This window comes from Pseudophryne corroboree, chromosome 5, assembly GCF_028390025.1.
Source record: "Pseudophryne corroboree isolate aPseCor3 chromosome 5, aPseCor3.hap2, whole genome shotgun sequence".
Lineage (NCBI taxonomy): Eukaryota > Metazoa > Chordata > Amphibia > Anura > Myobatrachidae > Pseudophryne > Pseudophryne corroboree.
Window position 1 is genome coordinate 359864964 of NC_086448.1, and position 16194 is coordinate 359881157.

General features: G+C 42.7%; 1 protein-coding gene across 2 annotated transcripts in view; it reads left to right on the forward strand.

Moving 5' to 3' along the window:
- Nucleotides 1-16194, forward strand: part of LOC134927747 (maternal DNA replication licensing factor mcm6) — a 186417-nt gene that overhangs the window by 28976 nt on the left and 141247 nt on the right. For both annotated transcript variants that reach the window (XM_063922651.1, XM_063922652.1), the window contains exons 3-4: nucleotides 2599-2709; nucleotides 2850-3099. In XM_063922651.1, coding sequence (XP_063778721.1) covers nucleotides 2599-2709; nucleotides 2850-3099 — 361 coding nt within the window. The remainder of the gene's footprint in view (nucleotides 1-2598; nucleotides 2710-2849; nucleotides 3100-16194) is intronic.

Consider the following 16194-nt stretch of genomic DNA (forward strand, 5'->3'; position numbering starts at 1 on the left):
GACCCCACACCAGGATGTCATCAACGATGATTTCACAGGGATAGCCTGCAAACAGTTGCTCCATGCAATGCTGGAAGACCTCACTGGCTGTAGTTATTCCATAGAGCATGCAAAGGAAGACCTAACGCTCTATCGGGGTCATGAAAGCGGTGAGCAGGGACGAAGCTCTGTCCAAAGGGATTTGCCAGAATCCGCACTTTGCATCCAGTGTCCTAAAAACTGTGGCACCTGGCATGTCTGCAATCACTTCCTCAATGGTGTGGAGAGGGTGATATGGACGCAGCAGTGCTTTGTTCAAGTGTACTGGATCAATACAAAGACGTACAGTCCCATCCTTTTTTTGATGCGGCCACCATGGCGGACACCAACTGTGTTGCTTCCTCTATAGGGGCAATGATACCCAATTGAGTCATTCTGTGGATCTCTTTAATGATTTTGTCTTTCATTGCGATAGGAACCCTCCAGGGGACACACACAGTAGGTACAATGGAGTCATCAAGCCTCATATGGTACACAACAGGAAGCTTGCCAAGTGTACTGCAATCAAATAAATCCTGAAAGTCTTTTATTTCTAGGACGGTCATCTGTATTGCGTGTACCTCAGGCCCCAATTTGAGAAGGCCTAGCTTCATACTGTCAGGGAGGCTTAGCAGTGGTTTTAACCTTTTGACCCACAATGTGGAATAGGAAATCAGCATGGGTAAACTTTAGCTTCGTGGTACCCAGTGTGGTGGTGGTCTGGCCACCATAAGCTATCAAGTTGGTCTTATCTCATGGGTTTATCTGTGCAGTTGGATCTATTTCATGTAGTTGTTTGTAGGATATGACATTGAACTTCGGTCCTGAGTCTATTTTGACTATGGCCACCTTGTTCATATGCTTTCTCAGTTTGATAAATATTTCACCCTTTTCATCTAAGTGGTCTACACTATCACAAACTGTCATGCAAACCGATTAACACCCTGGCTCCATTTCAACCTGGTTAATCTGCTGGGGTGAGCGGCTATAGTGCGACTCAGACTGTTTCTTTATGGAAGTTTGATCTTTGGAGCGGCAGCACCTTGCAAAATAATTCTATTTGTCACATGCATTACATTGTTTATCATATGCGGGGCAGCTTTGTTTGTCAGGAGGGGGCTGTGCCACGTAGTTGCCACACGTGGAGGATCGGTGCGGAATGGCCACCATGACACACACCTCAGCGTGCTTTCTTAGTTCCCTTGTGCCATTTTTTAGACTGCTCATTTAACATACAGATATTTATGGCAGTTTCTAATGAGGCCCTTCTCCTGCAGCAGCGGTGCATGTACCTTGGCGCTGCGTATGCCGCATATGATTCTGTCATGGATTAGCTCCTCTGTTAGGATACCAAAATTGCACTTCTTTGCCAGCAGCTTTAGCGTGGAGACGTAGGACTGTATAGTGTCATCACTCTTTTTGGTTTGTGCTGTTGAAAACATGTCTGTCCATAAATACATTCTTTACTGGCATGCAGATCTCTTCAAACTTTGCAATTAGGATGTCAGGATCCTCTGTCTTATCCGTCAGCATATACAAAAGCATCTGATTTGTCCACAGCATCGGTGCCTGCGCGTTTCAGCAGCGTGTATGCATGGACTTTTTTTTACTTGTCTGAAAGGCCTGCTATGGAGTATACGTGCCATTCCCTTTTAAACCTCAGCCAGTTGTCAGCCATGTTTTCATCAAATATCAGCGGATCTATTCTCCTGAGACCTTGTGCCATGGCATCCCAGTTCTGACACCATGTAGATGTGTAACAACAAAATCAGGAAGACACTTGCAGCATCAGTGTAATACAGGTCTTTACTCAACTTGAGCCAGACACCAAGTGGAAGTAACAGGAGACAAACAGGAAGTGAGTCACCTCGGCATGACATCATCTCCCATGATGCACAGCATGCATTTACATGTACTATTTTCAGTTTAACATGTAAAACAAAATAGCTAATGTGCAGGTGCTGGATATAATACAGGCCACCCTATTGCTCAGTGTCTATTTGTCAGTATTACTCAATGCAAGGCCTTGATAAAGAGTTTGTTGTTCCTTTTGATCGGCTTGCCCATCCTTATGTAAAAACAAGCCGTGCCTGCCTCCTTATGTCACTACATTTTACATTGAAATTGATCCATGAAGGCTAAACACACATGTGAATCATAACCTGCAAGACACTGCTATGTGCTAAAGAGCGACTATCCCAATCCATTGTTTTCCTGAGCCACATTACTAACATGTTTAAGCACCAACTGTTAAAATGACCTAAGTTGGGAGCCATAAACTGATGGCCTTTATCAAGTTGTATTGCTGCTAATTTCTATCTATACTGTAACTTCACAAACTCATCTAGTAAAGGCAAACATCTTACTGTACTCATTGTGAATATTGTACAATTTTAAAGTTTGTCCTCCTCACAACTTTGTATCATTCCTGAAGAGAATCACTCGACATGCTATAGAATATATCTATCTATAAATGTTTTTTTCTTATTGTCCTGAAAGTGTTTAAATATGTATTTGTATTCAAATATGTTGCAAACATTGTCTTAACCATTTGCATTCTATCATCCTAATCTGTACCAGAGTGTATGTTCACCTATGCCGGGCCGTTCGGAACTTTGTCAGACAATTGGGAAACTTTCCAGCAAACAAAGAGTTCTATGTGGCATTTTCAGATTTCCCTGCACGACAAAAGTAAGTCATTATGATATTTATTATTTAGGTGCTATGGTGAAGGTGATTTTACTATTTGCACATAAATCTACCTTAGGATATTCAAAGTAGTGTGTGCATATTTTTCACTATATCCTCTTTTTTACGATCTCTCATTGAAGGATACGTGAACTTTGTTCTCTTAAAATTGGGACTTTGCTTCGCATTAGTGGGCAAGTTGTGAGGACACATCCTGTCCACCCTGAACTTGTCAGTGGTACATTCCTTTGTATGGACTGCCAGTCTGTAGTCAAAGATGTGGAACAACAGTTCAAATATACACAGCCAACAATATGTAAAAATCCTGTCTGTGCCAACCGCCGAAGGTTCACATTGGACACCAACAAGTCTCGCTTTGTAGACTTTCAGAAGGTACTATATTTTTTTTTTCTAAACTGTATCATAGTTATACCTCTGATGTACACTACAAAAAGAAAATTTGTCTGTTCTTAGGATTACTGTTTCTAAAACTTTGGCAGTGTAATCAGTTATATGAGCAGGCAAATGATAAAATATGATTTTTAAAAAGTTTTATGTTTTTATTTTATTACCAGTTTATATAGTGCACACACATTCAGCAGTGTTTTTGCAGAAGGTAGTTGGCCAGTCACGTCCGTCACTTAAAATCAACTTACGATCTGTATTCCCTACCACATGTGCAGACATACACAAGGGGTCCAGCTGCTTCACAGAGTGGTTTTAGCGCATGCAACTTTGCATAGACTCCTCTGGCGAATACTTTGACAAAAATGTAATGTACACTTTGTAAATAGAATACTGTTTGCATCTAGAATCTTATTGCACTCCCCTTGTACACTAGGGTTTTTTTTTTTATTGTTGGGGGCCAATTAATCTTAAGTATATTTTTGGCTTGTGGAAGGAAACCACAGTTCATGGAGGAAACCCACGCAAGCACAGCAAGAGTATGAAAACTCTGCACAGTTAGCCATCACCTCATTGCTGTGAGGCAGTAGGATCTGACCTGTACTAAAGGTCAGAAAAGCAAAGGAGAGCATAACCGGAACAACAAAACGTGACTTCACAAGGAAACCAAATTATCTCTTATATCGATATCCACTAATTGAAAATATAATCAAAGCTAAAGGTAGAAAACTACATGAAGAAAGCTATGGGAAGCCCATAGGTAGTCCATGGAGGACAAGACAACGTGTACAATGGAGTAGGGGAGGTATGAGGGTAGTAGTGAATGTGACACCAGTAATTGTCCTACACAGATGTAGAACAGTTATTCAATAAGTGGCAAAGTGCCTGACTCACTACAAAAGACAGGCATAACAGAAAACATAAACTAGAAACACATGTAAGTACCTATTGGCTACAGTCTGAAACCTGTAAACTGAGGTGTGTATGTGGGTAACCTGTTTAAGACTTTAAGAAAACAAGTGTAACTAGCAAAATAAAAAGCAGTAAAATGAGTAAACAATTGGGTAAAATGAAAAATATTTATCCACTGGAAGGAACAGAAACATGTGGCAAAGTCACAGATCAGGTGGTCATCAGCCATGGAGTCACCCCATGGCCTGCGTCTGGTGTTACTTACTGCCAATTCTCCCTACATGGTAGTGGCACACTGGGGGACTCCAGAGGGTCCATCCAATTGGGGAGAGAAACGGAGGTTAGGCCCAGGAAATAACAAAACTGTAGGTGCGATCTCAAAGTCCGGAAGTACATGGAGTGTCTCCTTATGCTGCTTTCAGGTGTGACCCAGGAATTTGCTGGGTCTAGCAAGCTGGCAAATTCCTGGGACTAAGCTCCATGACACTGGTCGGGAGAAGGGTCGTGTACCCAGGACTTGGTTGCTTCCTTTCACAAATGCAGAAATCCTGGGTTGATGCACGTTCACATGCAGATATCCAGGGTAGAATTGTGTGTAAAATGGGTCACAGAGGGAAGCATTACCAAAATGTAATATAATGTTTTCAGAGTTCCTCCGTATGTTGGCAAAGCATGCACTGCTGTTGTAGAGCATCCAGAGGTCTTGGTAAATCTGAGGAAAGTGTCCATTAAAGTCTATAGCTTTAGCTTGATGGTTCTTTTTCAAAATCTCCTCTTCAACAGTGTAATGTAAGTGACAGTTAATAAAGACATGCCTTTAGCGTGGAGAGCATTATGATGCTCTGTCAAATAGAATCAGAGAGTCTGTGTCTGGAACTGGTAGATCATTGAAGATTTTGGAAGAGCATCTTTGATTTTACACAGGACATCTTCTGAATTACCCAACAATTCAAGTTATTCCTTCAGCACCTATTATCAAGTCGGCATTGTATCTCAATCAACAGGCAGGACTGACCGGAAAGCATAGTGTGAAGGTCGCTAAGTTTTATATCTACCTTATCCCTATGGTCCTCCAATGACACCACTCTAGCAGCAACCTCCTTCCACCATTTCTGTATCATCTGCAAATGTAAGGGATGAGCAGCACAAGTCAACATGCTGACCGAAATTGAAAATGCTACCATGGAAGTGTAAGAGGATGAAGGGGATACTTGTGTAGCTGATGCGAGTGCTTATGAGGATGTTGATGTCTGAGTCAGGCACCAGTGGAGGCAGTTCTTGCCCGTGATAAGAAGGTGCCCATTGTCAGACCTGGGAATAACACCAAAAAAATCCACCTCTTGTGTCTGGAATTATTTTTACCCAAATCCCTGTATACACTTGTCTAGCCATCCATAGTGTTTGTAAACCCACAGTAAGTAGAGGTTAGAACATCACTTATCTAGGAATTTTCCTCTGTTACATCATTTGCAACAAGTTCATGGAACATTTTTGGGAAAATCAAAAACTGGTGCTAAAAAATAAGTCCAGCATTGGTTAGCTCCCTTCCCCAGCTGTATCCCAGCACCTGCAATCTGCACAGCCAGCACCTTTGTCCTCAATATCCGCACTAATGATTGAAGGTAATCCTGCATCTAGGATAAGGCTTAGTCACTCCTCCCCTATCCAGGATTCCTTAGAAGAATCCTTCAACACTAGGTCTGCTTCTACTTCTGTTGGAAGTGGACCAAGAAGAATACTGGTAGTTGCAAACAACAATTGACTTTAAAACAATCTTTTGTGAGAAGATGTAAGTATGCTAGCTGTCAGTCACACAGTGGATCATAATGCTGTGACGGCTATGCTGGTATTAGATCTACATCCAATATCCACCATTAATACAGCTGATTTTAGATGGTTATTTACGGTCCTGTGTTCCTGCCACCAAATCCCATCTCTGTTCCATTTTACTAGACATGATCTCCCACGGCTGTACCAAGGCGTTAAAAAATTTAGAATTATTGGCAAACAAAATGCCACTGTCCACTTAATCACAGATATGTGGAGAAGCAGAACAGAGCAATCTAAATATTATTGGACTGTCACAGCCCACTAGGTGCCTGAATTGTATTCAGTAGCAGGAACCGCAAACAGCAGCATTTAACAAACAATACCATCTCAGAGGCAGGCTACTGTGCATCACCGGCTTCAGTAATGGGTATACCGCTGACAACCTGTTAGAAAAAATTAAGGGATATTATAGCAAAATGGGTATCCCGCTTGGACTCTCGACAGGATTTGATTTAGGAAAACACTACAAATATTGTGAAAGCATTACAGCTAGGTGAATTCCAATACATCCCCTGTTTTGCTCACACGATTAGTGTGCTGGTAGTAGCTTGTGGTACAGCATTTTTTTAAGAAATGACAGGGATGTGCAGGAGATTCTTTCTGTGGCCCGAAAAATCTTGGGACATTTTCAGCATTCAGCAGCTGCATGCAGAAGACTGCATTGACTGCAAGAACAGTTCAATTTAACCTGCCACCAACTGAAGCAAGAGATGGTAACAAGGTGGAATTCCACCATTTACATGCTTCAGCAGATGGAGGAACAGTGAAAAGCCATCCACAACTATACAACAAGCCATAACATTGGCAGAAGAGGGGAATGTACCTTAGTGCAATACAGTGGAGAATACTTTGTGTTTGTGCAAGGTCCTGAAACCTTTCACAGTACTCACCTGTGAAGTGAGTGCAGACACTGGCAGCTTAAGTCAGGTGATTCCCCTAATTAGACTTTTTTGAAAAAGCAGCTTGATAAATTGAAGGAGATAAAACAAAGCGATTATGCTAAGTATGTCAGACTTGTAGATCAAGTCCTTTATTCACTTCACCAGAATCCAAAGATTGTCAGTATATTGAATTCAGATACATACCGAGCTTGATGGTGACTGTGCTTGATCCTAGGTTGTCATATATGTTGTCTTTCTTTCCAGAGGAGCCAGATCTTAAGAGATGCAGACAGCTCCTGGTGAGCAATTTGTCCGCTCAAATGGCACATGATGACATCTCCTCCTTCAGTTTCTCTGGCAATTGCTGCTGCTGCTAGGAAAAAACTCTGCTTCCCAAGAGACCCAGTGGTGATACAGAGGAGTCAACACAATGTGTTGACATCTGGGTGGGTCTATAAGAATTGCCCAAAATTAGTGACTCCTCTACTGTAACCCCCTCTAATATGATCACCATCCAAAGAATGCTGGAGGATTATTTAAATGAAAGCATATAAATATGTATTTCACAGTTCCTTTTGGGTACTGAGAACAAAAGTCAATTTGAAAGCCCTTTGCATTACATGAGCTGCCCACCCTCAAGTGTGTACTTAGTTTTCAGTGCAGCTGGGAACCTTGTCAGCAATCTGCATAGGAGGCTACTTCCTAAAAATGTGGAAAAGATGTTCATCAAAATGAACTGGAAATTCCATGAGGAAGACATATACCAGCAATTACTGTACATCAAACTTCTATAATGGTGGATGTCAAAGGGATTGAATTAACATTGTGTGATGAGGATGACTGACCTCTTGCCACTGTAAGGAGAGATCACTGACAGCACTGTTAGCCTAGCTGCCTTAAGCGGATTGGTAACTTATTTTGTGGGGGCCCAAACAAACCAAGAACTTCAGCCAAGATAGTGGCAGTCCCTGTCACTGAAGTGTTTGGTCTGTCAAAATATGCATGTCCTTTTTAATATCCAACTTAAGGGTTCATCTTGCACCAATTTTCTGCCACTGCTGTGTGGCAATGTTACATAGATGTGCTATTAACTGCTGCATGTTTGTGCTGCTTGTCTGTTGATTAAAAACCAGCCAGCTACCTGAAGCCTTTGGCCTAAACTAGATGAAACCATTGTGAGCTGTGAGATGGTCAAAATTGACTAAAAATGTATGTTATTGAGGTAAATAATACTGTTTGAACAAAGTGGTGGTGGGGGGAAAAAAATGCTGAAACAAAACATGCAAGGGTGGTTTTGGCAAAACATCTGCCCCTAAGTGAGCACAAACCATATCCAGTTGTCAATTTCTATCCTCTCCCTCACAGGCTATGAGCAAGTTGAGAATATGGTCTGTAAAGTGTGAATGGATATTTCCTGTCTACACTTATTCTCCCCTTTCCTGGCAAGGAAGTCCATGCCCCCTCATTCATTCCCGCTTCCACATTCCACACTTAGGGGTATATTCAATAAAAGACGGATCCATTCCGACATGCTTTTGTCGGAATGGATCAGACAAGCCCTATTCAATAGGGTGGCCAAATCCGACTGATATGGCCATTCCCTCCCGTCTGTACTGCTGCTGTCCGCAGCTTTCCGTGTGCGAACACAGGAAGCTGCTGAAGACAGCCACGCAGTCTCATTCAGTGCAGAAAAAAATAGCCTCTAATGAATAGGTCTGAACCCCTTCCGACCTAAATCTGTCGGAAGCTGCCATCTTTCCGACAAGACTGCAGCTTCCGACACTTATTGAATATACCCCAAAAATTCATTGCTTCTTAACTTCCTCTCTCCTGGTGCCTGCTCCCACACCCTACCTTCCAATTTATTCCTCTTTTGGCATTTTCCCCTCATCTCAGCCATCCTCAAAAAAATCCTTCCTTGATCCCAATGCGGTCTTACTACCATTATATCGCCCCTTTGCCTTAAAGCTTAATTAGTGATGTCAACATATAGACTTTACCATATCCAGTCCCCTCTCCCGATCTTATTTCCACCTTCAGAGCATCTCCAGAATCAGAACTTTTCTCACATTGATCCCAACTAAAGGTAAATTTCAATTAGAAGAGAATAAAACACTGATGGTTTTTAGCAATGTTTCCCAAGGTTTAGTCTGTGTTTTTTTTGAGCAATTAATTTTGACTACATAAAAATACATTCTCTCCCAAAAGCACATAAGTTCAGTGAAACCTGTGTGTTTTTGGGAGAAACAGCCCTGTTTTGGGGGATAATTGAATAGCACCTGTTCCAAAAATTACCCGCAGTCCATTACTGCAGGTATGTATAGAAAAAGAATGGAGCGCTATCTGAAGATATTTTTTCATTAAAGGCAGATCTTTTAATATAAAATGCACATCATACAAATAATACATACACCTCAAAAAAATGAGCATTGTTTAACAACCAACACCAATTTGAGTTTCACAGCTTACAAAACTTTACTCATCCACTTGAGAATTGTTCCCTTTGGCCATGATAGAATGTCTAAAATTCCTCCCTCCAAACTGAATAGGGATGTTTTTGTGACTTTAATTTACTATGAACAAGTCTATGAAAACCATTGGCAGTATGAATAACATGAGATCATTTCATAATGTGCTAGGAAAACTATGGCCTCTTACTGTCAGATCCTCATTTTAAATCTATTGAGTTTAAACCCTCTTCAACATGAAGCAAATACTGACCAATCCTTTAGTACCTAATGTTTGTGATCCCTAAGCCAAATTATATCTTGAAACGTGTTCAATACCATCCAATTAGCATTTTAAAAATGACCACTAGAAATATTATAAAAACATTTTCCATCTACTTGCATAAGTCTTTGCAAATTAATACAACTGAACCATATGGCGTTTGCAAAAGAAGTTCAATGCCACTGATAATATGCACATAAAACTTTGCTTAAACTGGCCACACATCTTAATATTATCATTCCAGCCAAGTAGTTTGCTAGTTGGAATAAAAATCTGCTAATGTATGGAATGCAAGCAAACTTCGATTTGCTCCAGAACACCAGAAAATGGTCGTTCAGACAAGTTGGTGAAAATAAACATTTGCCCCCATACCAGAGAATTAGTTGACTTGTGGGAGCGATAATCTTCAGATGTCTTTCCAGCTTTAGGGGGTCTATGTACTAAGCCTTGAAGAGAGAAAAACTGGATGGAGATAAAGTACCAGCCGACCAGCTCCTAACTGTAATTTTTCAAACCCAGCCTGTAACATGGCAGTTAGGAGCGGTACTTTATCTCTGTTCCCTGATCTCCGTCCAAGGCTTATGGGGCATACACACGTGCTGATTCAAGCTCAGCGTGATGTGTGCTGAGACAGATGTGGGCTTAGCACACATCGCAGCGGGTGTCTGTACACATGCCGCAATGTGTGCTATCTTGATCCTAACTAGACCACAAGGCTCAAAGAGCTTTGCAATCTAGCCAGATCTTGACTGCATGCAGTCTAGATCTGAGCCAGCGACGCGCGGGGCCACGCATCGCTATCGCTATGGGGTATACACACGAAGCAATCTGTGCTTAATTTCTAAGTGATTTAGACAGATCACTTCGAAAATAGGCCAATATCGCTCAGTGTGCCCCCCCCCACACCCCCTTCGTAAATAGTTCCCTTAGTCTTACTGGTCAACAAACACAAAATGGGGTCTACAATATCTTCACTACTTTACAGCTGAAAGAAAATGAACATCCTCATATGACAAGTACAGTATATTGTTAGCTAAGTTAATCGTTGGCAAACTTAGTGTTCTAGTTTGCTGGAGGCTAATTTTAAAATGTTTTGGTTAAGGAGACTTGTCTCTATCAAAGTTACTTTTTTTTTCTTCACAAACGCCTATTACTATTTTATAATTTATCCCAGGCCCTCTGACCTCCTTACCATCAGTCAAGAATGTAGCTAAGTGGCTGAGCTTTGAAAATAAATCTCTCCCTCTACTGGAGTAAAATTAAATCTGTAATGTGCTGACTTCCAAATGAAGTATTTATTGTAATACCTGACGTCATGAGCAATTATAATGCTTCACATCTGAACTACTTTCTGGCTCTTGACTCTTAAAAAGGAAATGTATGTTTCTGTTCCATTTTCGTGCCTCATTGCTTAATCTGTCAAAGTAAATCAAATCTTACCTGCCATTTACGGATCCTGCTTACAAGTAAACAGAATTTTCACATGGAATAAATCTAAATTTCCATTTGCCTTGCAAATCAGTAGGGCTTGTAAATATCTCTACTTTTACAGTATAAATGACTCTATAATATTTACAAAAAATACCTTTTTTATATATGTACATAATATTGAAGTTTAACACTGGCTGTCACCCAATTGTTGGGATTGTCTGCATTCCATTGTCAAGTGTGATGGAAATGTGATAATTCTAGTCTAATTATTTGAGACTAGTCTGCCCCGCATGTCAGGCCCTTCTCCCCCAACTCTCCACCGCCCCGCAAGAGTGCAAAAGCATCACAAGGACTGCCCCCATAGCGGTCTGGACACGCCTGCGTTGTCTAAAGCCATTGGTACACCCCGTCCTCGTCCCACATAGGGCTACCACCTCATCCCTTTAATTCTGGACACATATTAATTGCACAGTTTCTGTGGTTGGCTGACTTCAAGGCTCCATTTCACCTGGTTTTAATCAGCCACAGAACCTGTGTAATTAATGTGTCCAAAATTAAAGGGATGAGGTGGTAACCCTAGCCCCGCGACTGCCTCTGTCTGTCAATCAGGCAGAGGAGATTGCAGCCCTGAGATGCTGTTTCATTTATAAAATCCAAGATTATTTACATCACCTATACCACCATCTGTAACAGTGTATGGGCCAGATGGACTAAGTTTTGAAAAGTGATAAATTGCACAGTGATGGGGTCTATTTACTAAGCCTTGGATGAAGATAAAGTACCAACCACCTCCTAGTTGTCTGTAACATGGCAGTTAGGAGCTAGTACTTTATCACCATGTAACTTATCACTTTTCAAGGCTTGGTACATTTCCCCCATAGTATGTAGGAAAGCATGACCTTTTACATATTTATGACCTCTTTAGGAAATACTAATACAATGCTACTAGTAATGGGGGAATAAATGTCAATAGTCTTTAAAGTTTTTAAGAATTATTGACCTATGAGGCTTTCTTTTTATGCCTGTCGGAGCTATGCTAAAATCAATATTCTTAAGACCATTCTGCATTGAAGAGTGTAGTTAACTTACAAGGTTAAATGAGCAAATACATAGTTTATAACTATGGGGACAATTCAACTCAGCTCGATGTTGAATAGTGCTGGGATGAGTGCCTGGATCTATTCAGTTAGCCATGCTGTAAACCCACAACTAGAAAATTACAGTTCACACCCTCCTGAGTTGCAAGCAGAAATGCAAGTAAACTATTGTAGTGCCACGTTGCTAGCTGCAGGCTTAAGGCATTATGCTAAGCACTTAATTCAGAGAATGTATTTTACAGTGACTAAACCCATGGCTTTAGGTGCGGTAAACTGCATCTCTCGACTGAAGTGCCAGGTTCAATGCAGACAATTGAATTGGTCCGGGCACTCATTACCTGTGCTATTCAACATCGTGCTGAATTGAATTGCACCATAATATGTAATTATCATATCATTGTCCACTCATAATATTGGACTATTATTAACAAGTATGACGACATTCAACAAGTCATAGTACAGTATATAGGGTTTTGTGTCATGAAATACCATGGTTCGCAAGTGACGTTAATCAGATTACATAAGATAACAAACATTTTTTTTTTTTAAATACTCTTCACTCCAAACACTTGCTGTACAAGTAGGATAAGGAATTAAAACCTGATCGTGCTACAATATATTATTTTACAAAGAAATATTAATTTGGCTACATGAATTTAAAGTAGCAAGATGGGAATGATTTCTTCCCAATCAATGTGGTGGTAACACTTTTTAAAATCCACTCTTAAGAAGTTTTATTGTTATAACAGACTGGGTTACATTTTTAAATGGAGATACAAAGTACTATTTTCTTAAAATACTGTACATTGAATTTGAATTGAGTATTAATAGCAAAGTTATTTAATAGGTCTCTAACAGAAATGTCTAGTGATTGACAAATCCTTTACAACATGTTTAAATTCTTAATGCTAAATTGACTAAAATGCTGGAGGAAAGACTTTTATTAAATACACCCTTATGACTACTAATGTTGTAGCACCATCTTGTGGATACTTTTAGTAAAAACTACATAAATCTTGTATGTTTTTGGCCTGTACTGCTAAATAGCCTATTAATAGTTTGCCTTATATGTGTAGATTATGGGCTTCAATATATGCGTCTGTGAATGTTTTTTTGTTTTTTGTTTTTTTAACCATTGAATCTATTACAAAAAAAGCCCTTTCCTCCTGCCAGTAATAAACAATTCCCCCCTGGTTGGTCACAACTGCATGCCAAACTAATACAGTGCTGTGAAACTTTTGTGGCCAGTGCAGGGAATAACTTCCAGAGGCAATGCAGATGCGTGCCTTCGGGCTCCAAAACCTGAAAGGGCACCTGCCTGGTACACCAGCACATGTGGTTCACAAGGTCGACCGCTGCTCTTCTAATGGAACTATGCGGTGCATCTGCTACTTCTGCAGAGTTAATCAGTTCTGTCCCAGGAGACATGCTAACACCTGCCATAGAGGACAGGATGGCTCTTGCCTGGTACCACCCAGCCTGTGCTAGAGCAAGCAATGGTGCACCTGCCACTACTGCTAAACTGTGAGATGGGACCAACCAGTGATTGCTGATTCTGCTTGCTGCAGACTGCTGAATCTCATGAGTCTGATCCTGACCAACAGGCCATTGTCACACAGCATAGCTGGATTCCTGCTAATTCATTGTGCGCTCTGGTTTCTGTAGACCAGCTGAGAGCGCTAGCTATATAATTAAGCCGTGTGTTCATATACACACCATATTTGGCTTCCCTTTTTTGTTTTATGGGTGGGCACCAAATCAGAGGATTAAAGGGGGGTCACAGGGGGTGAGTACCCCCTGTGACATGTAATATCAGTGGGACCCCCCCCCCCCCCAGATGGAGCTGTTCTGCCTCTGACACAGCTGCCCCCTGCTGCCTGCACACTGCAGTCATGATGAGTGGCTGCATGAAGGGTTACACAGCTACTATACAGCAGTAGCAGCCAGAGGCATAGTGTGTAGCCATGGCACCTGGAGCAAGCTTATGTCATGGTGCCCCCCCTCCCCCCATATAGACAAACATATCCCCATCACCTTCCTCAGCCCCAAGACCCATCACCATCCGCCATTCCCAATTGCTCTTAAGCCTCAGCCCCATCACCTTCTTCAGCCCTCAGCCCCTTACCTTCCTCAGACCCCAGCTCCATCACTTTCCTCAGCCCCTATCTTATCACCTCCCTCAGCTCTCAGCCCCCTCATCTTCCTCCAGACCCCACCTCCACCTTCCATGCAGCAGCAACCTGAATTATGCCATGGTAGAGCCCCTTACACACATTTCGCCAGGTAGCCCTTACGTACACATTACGCCAGGTAGCCAGGAGAGAGTGACAGTGTGCGTCTCACACTCCCAACAGCTCTAGGACCCGTCACCCGCAGCTCCGCTACTCACCTTCGCTGCAGCTCCGGAACCCGCAGCTCCGCTACTCACCCCCCCTGCAGCTCCGGGAACTGCCATCACCCTCTGACAGCAGTTCAGCGCTCTCTACGCCCCTGGTAGCAGCCAGTAGCATGCCACACCACCTCCCAGCATTTCTGAGGAGAGACAGACTAAGTGGACTAATGCAGAGAATGAAAAGACCTCTGACTGCAGCTGATAAAAAGTGGCAATGGTCAAGGTAGTCTAGACTTGGGAGAGGTGAGCATCAACCCCATACAGTGACTCGGATGGTCAGTAATTCGTATCTGTATAAATGTTTGTGGTGTGTCAATAAGGGGTATCTCTGTTAGTAAGTTTTATCTGTGTCAGTAAGGTGTGTCGAAGTATGTATGATAATGTGCCAGTAAGGGATACTGTGTCTGTGTTTTCAGTAAGTGTTTGTAAGAGGTGTCGGTAACTGTTTGTATCAGTAACTTGCATCTGTATCAGAACAGGGTGGCTGTCAGTATGTATATGCCAATAAGTGGTGTATGTGTTGGTAAGCGGTGTCTGTGTCATTAAGTGTGTGTGTCAGTATTTGTATCCGTAAGATGCGACTGTGTCAGTAAGTGGTATCTGTCAGTAAAAGGTGTCCATGTCCGAAACTTCATGCAGCTGAGGGAGGGGGGACCCAAACTGATGGTCTAAATTTGGCTCTGGATGTAAGTACAGGGAGTTGCTGTTGCTGGAGGAGAAGGCACACACGACTGACGTAACCAAGGGGGGTGGTGCTGACGAGAGGGCTCCCCTATATAAGTACCACAGGCACCCTCAAAGGCTTAATCTGGCCCTGTACCAAACTCCAACTTGCCTCCATGCGACTAGGATGAACTTATGCCCCTGGTGGAGAGCACATTAATTAGATGTTTTATAGGTGCCTGTACAGGTATTTACCGTATATACTCGAGTATAAGCTGACTTTTTCTGAAAAAGCCCCCTCGGCTTATACTCGAGTCAGTGCAGGGAGAGCAGTGTGACAGGGAGAGCAGTGTGAAGGAGGGACACGGAGCGCACTGCGCGCGCCTCTCCTGTGTCCCTCCTGCATCTCTGGCGGCAGCGGCGGGTCTATTAAAGGAAGTACCCGTTCGTGAGCTCTGATTGGCTCACGAACCGGCACTTCCTTTAATAGACCCGCCGGAGATGCAGGAGGGACACAGGAGAGGCGCGCGCTGTGCGCTCCGTGTCCATCCTTCAGAAGACAGCGCGGGAGCGACGGAGGGTAAGTAACAGGCACTGGGGGAGCATATTTGGCACTTGGGGGGGACGACATATGTGGCACTGACGGGACTTATCTGGCACTATGAGGCCATATCTGGCATTATGAGGGGGCATATCTGGTACTATGAGGGGGCATATCTGGCACCGTGGGGCATATTTGGCAGCATGAGGGCATATCTGGCACATCTGGCACTGTGGGGCACATCTGGCACTGTGGGGCATATCTGGCAGCATGAGGGAATATCTGGCACATCAGGCACTGTGGGGCATATCTGGCAGTATGAGGGCATATCTGGCACATCAGGCACTGTGGGGCATATCTGGCAGTATGAGGGCATATCTGGCACTGTGGGGCATATCTGGCAGCATGAGGGCACATCTGGCACTGTGGGGGCATATCTGGCACATCAGGCACTGTGGGGCATATCTGGCAGTATGAGGGCATATCTGGCACGGTGGGGCATATCTGGCAGTATGAGGGCATATCTGGCACTGTGGGGGCATATCTGGCAGTATGAGGGCATATCTGGCACTGAGGGCTGTGTACGGCAAGAGCTGCATTTCCCAC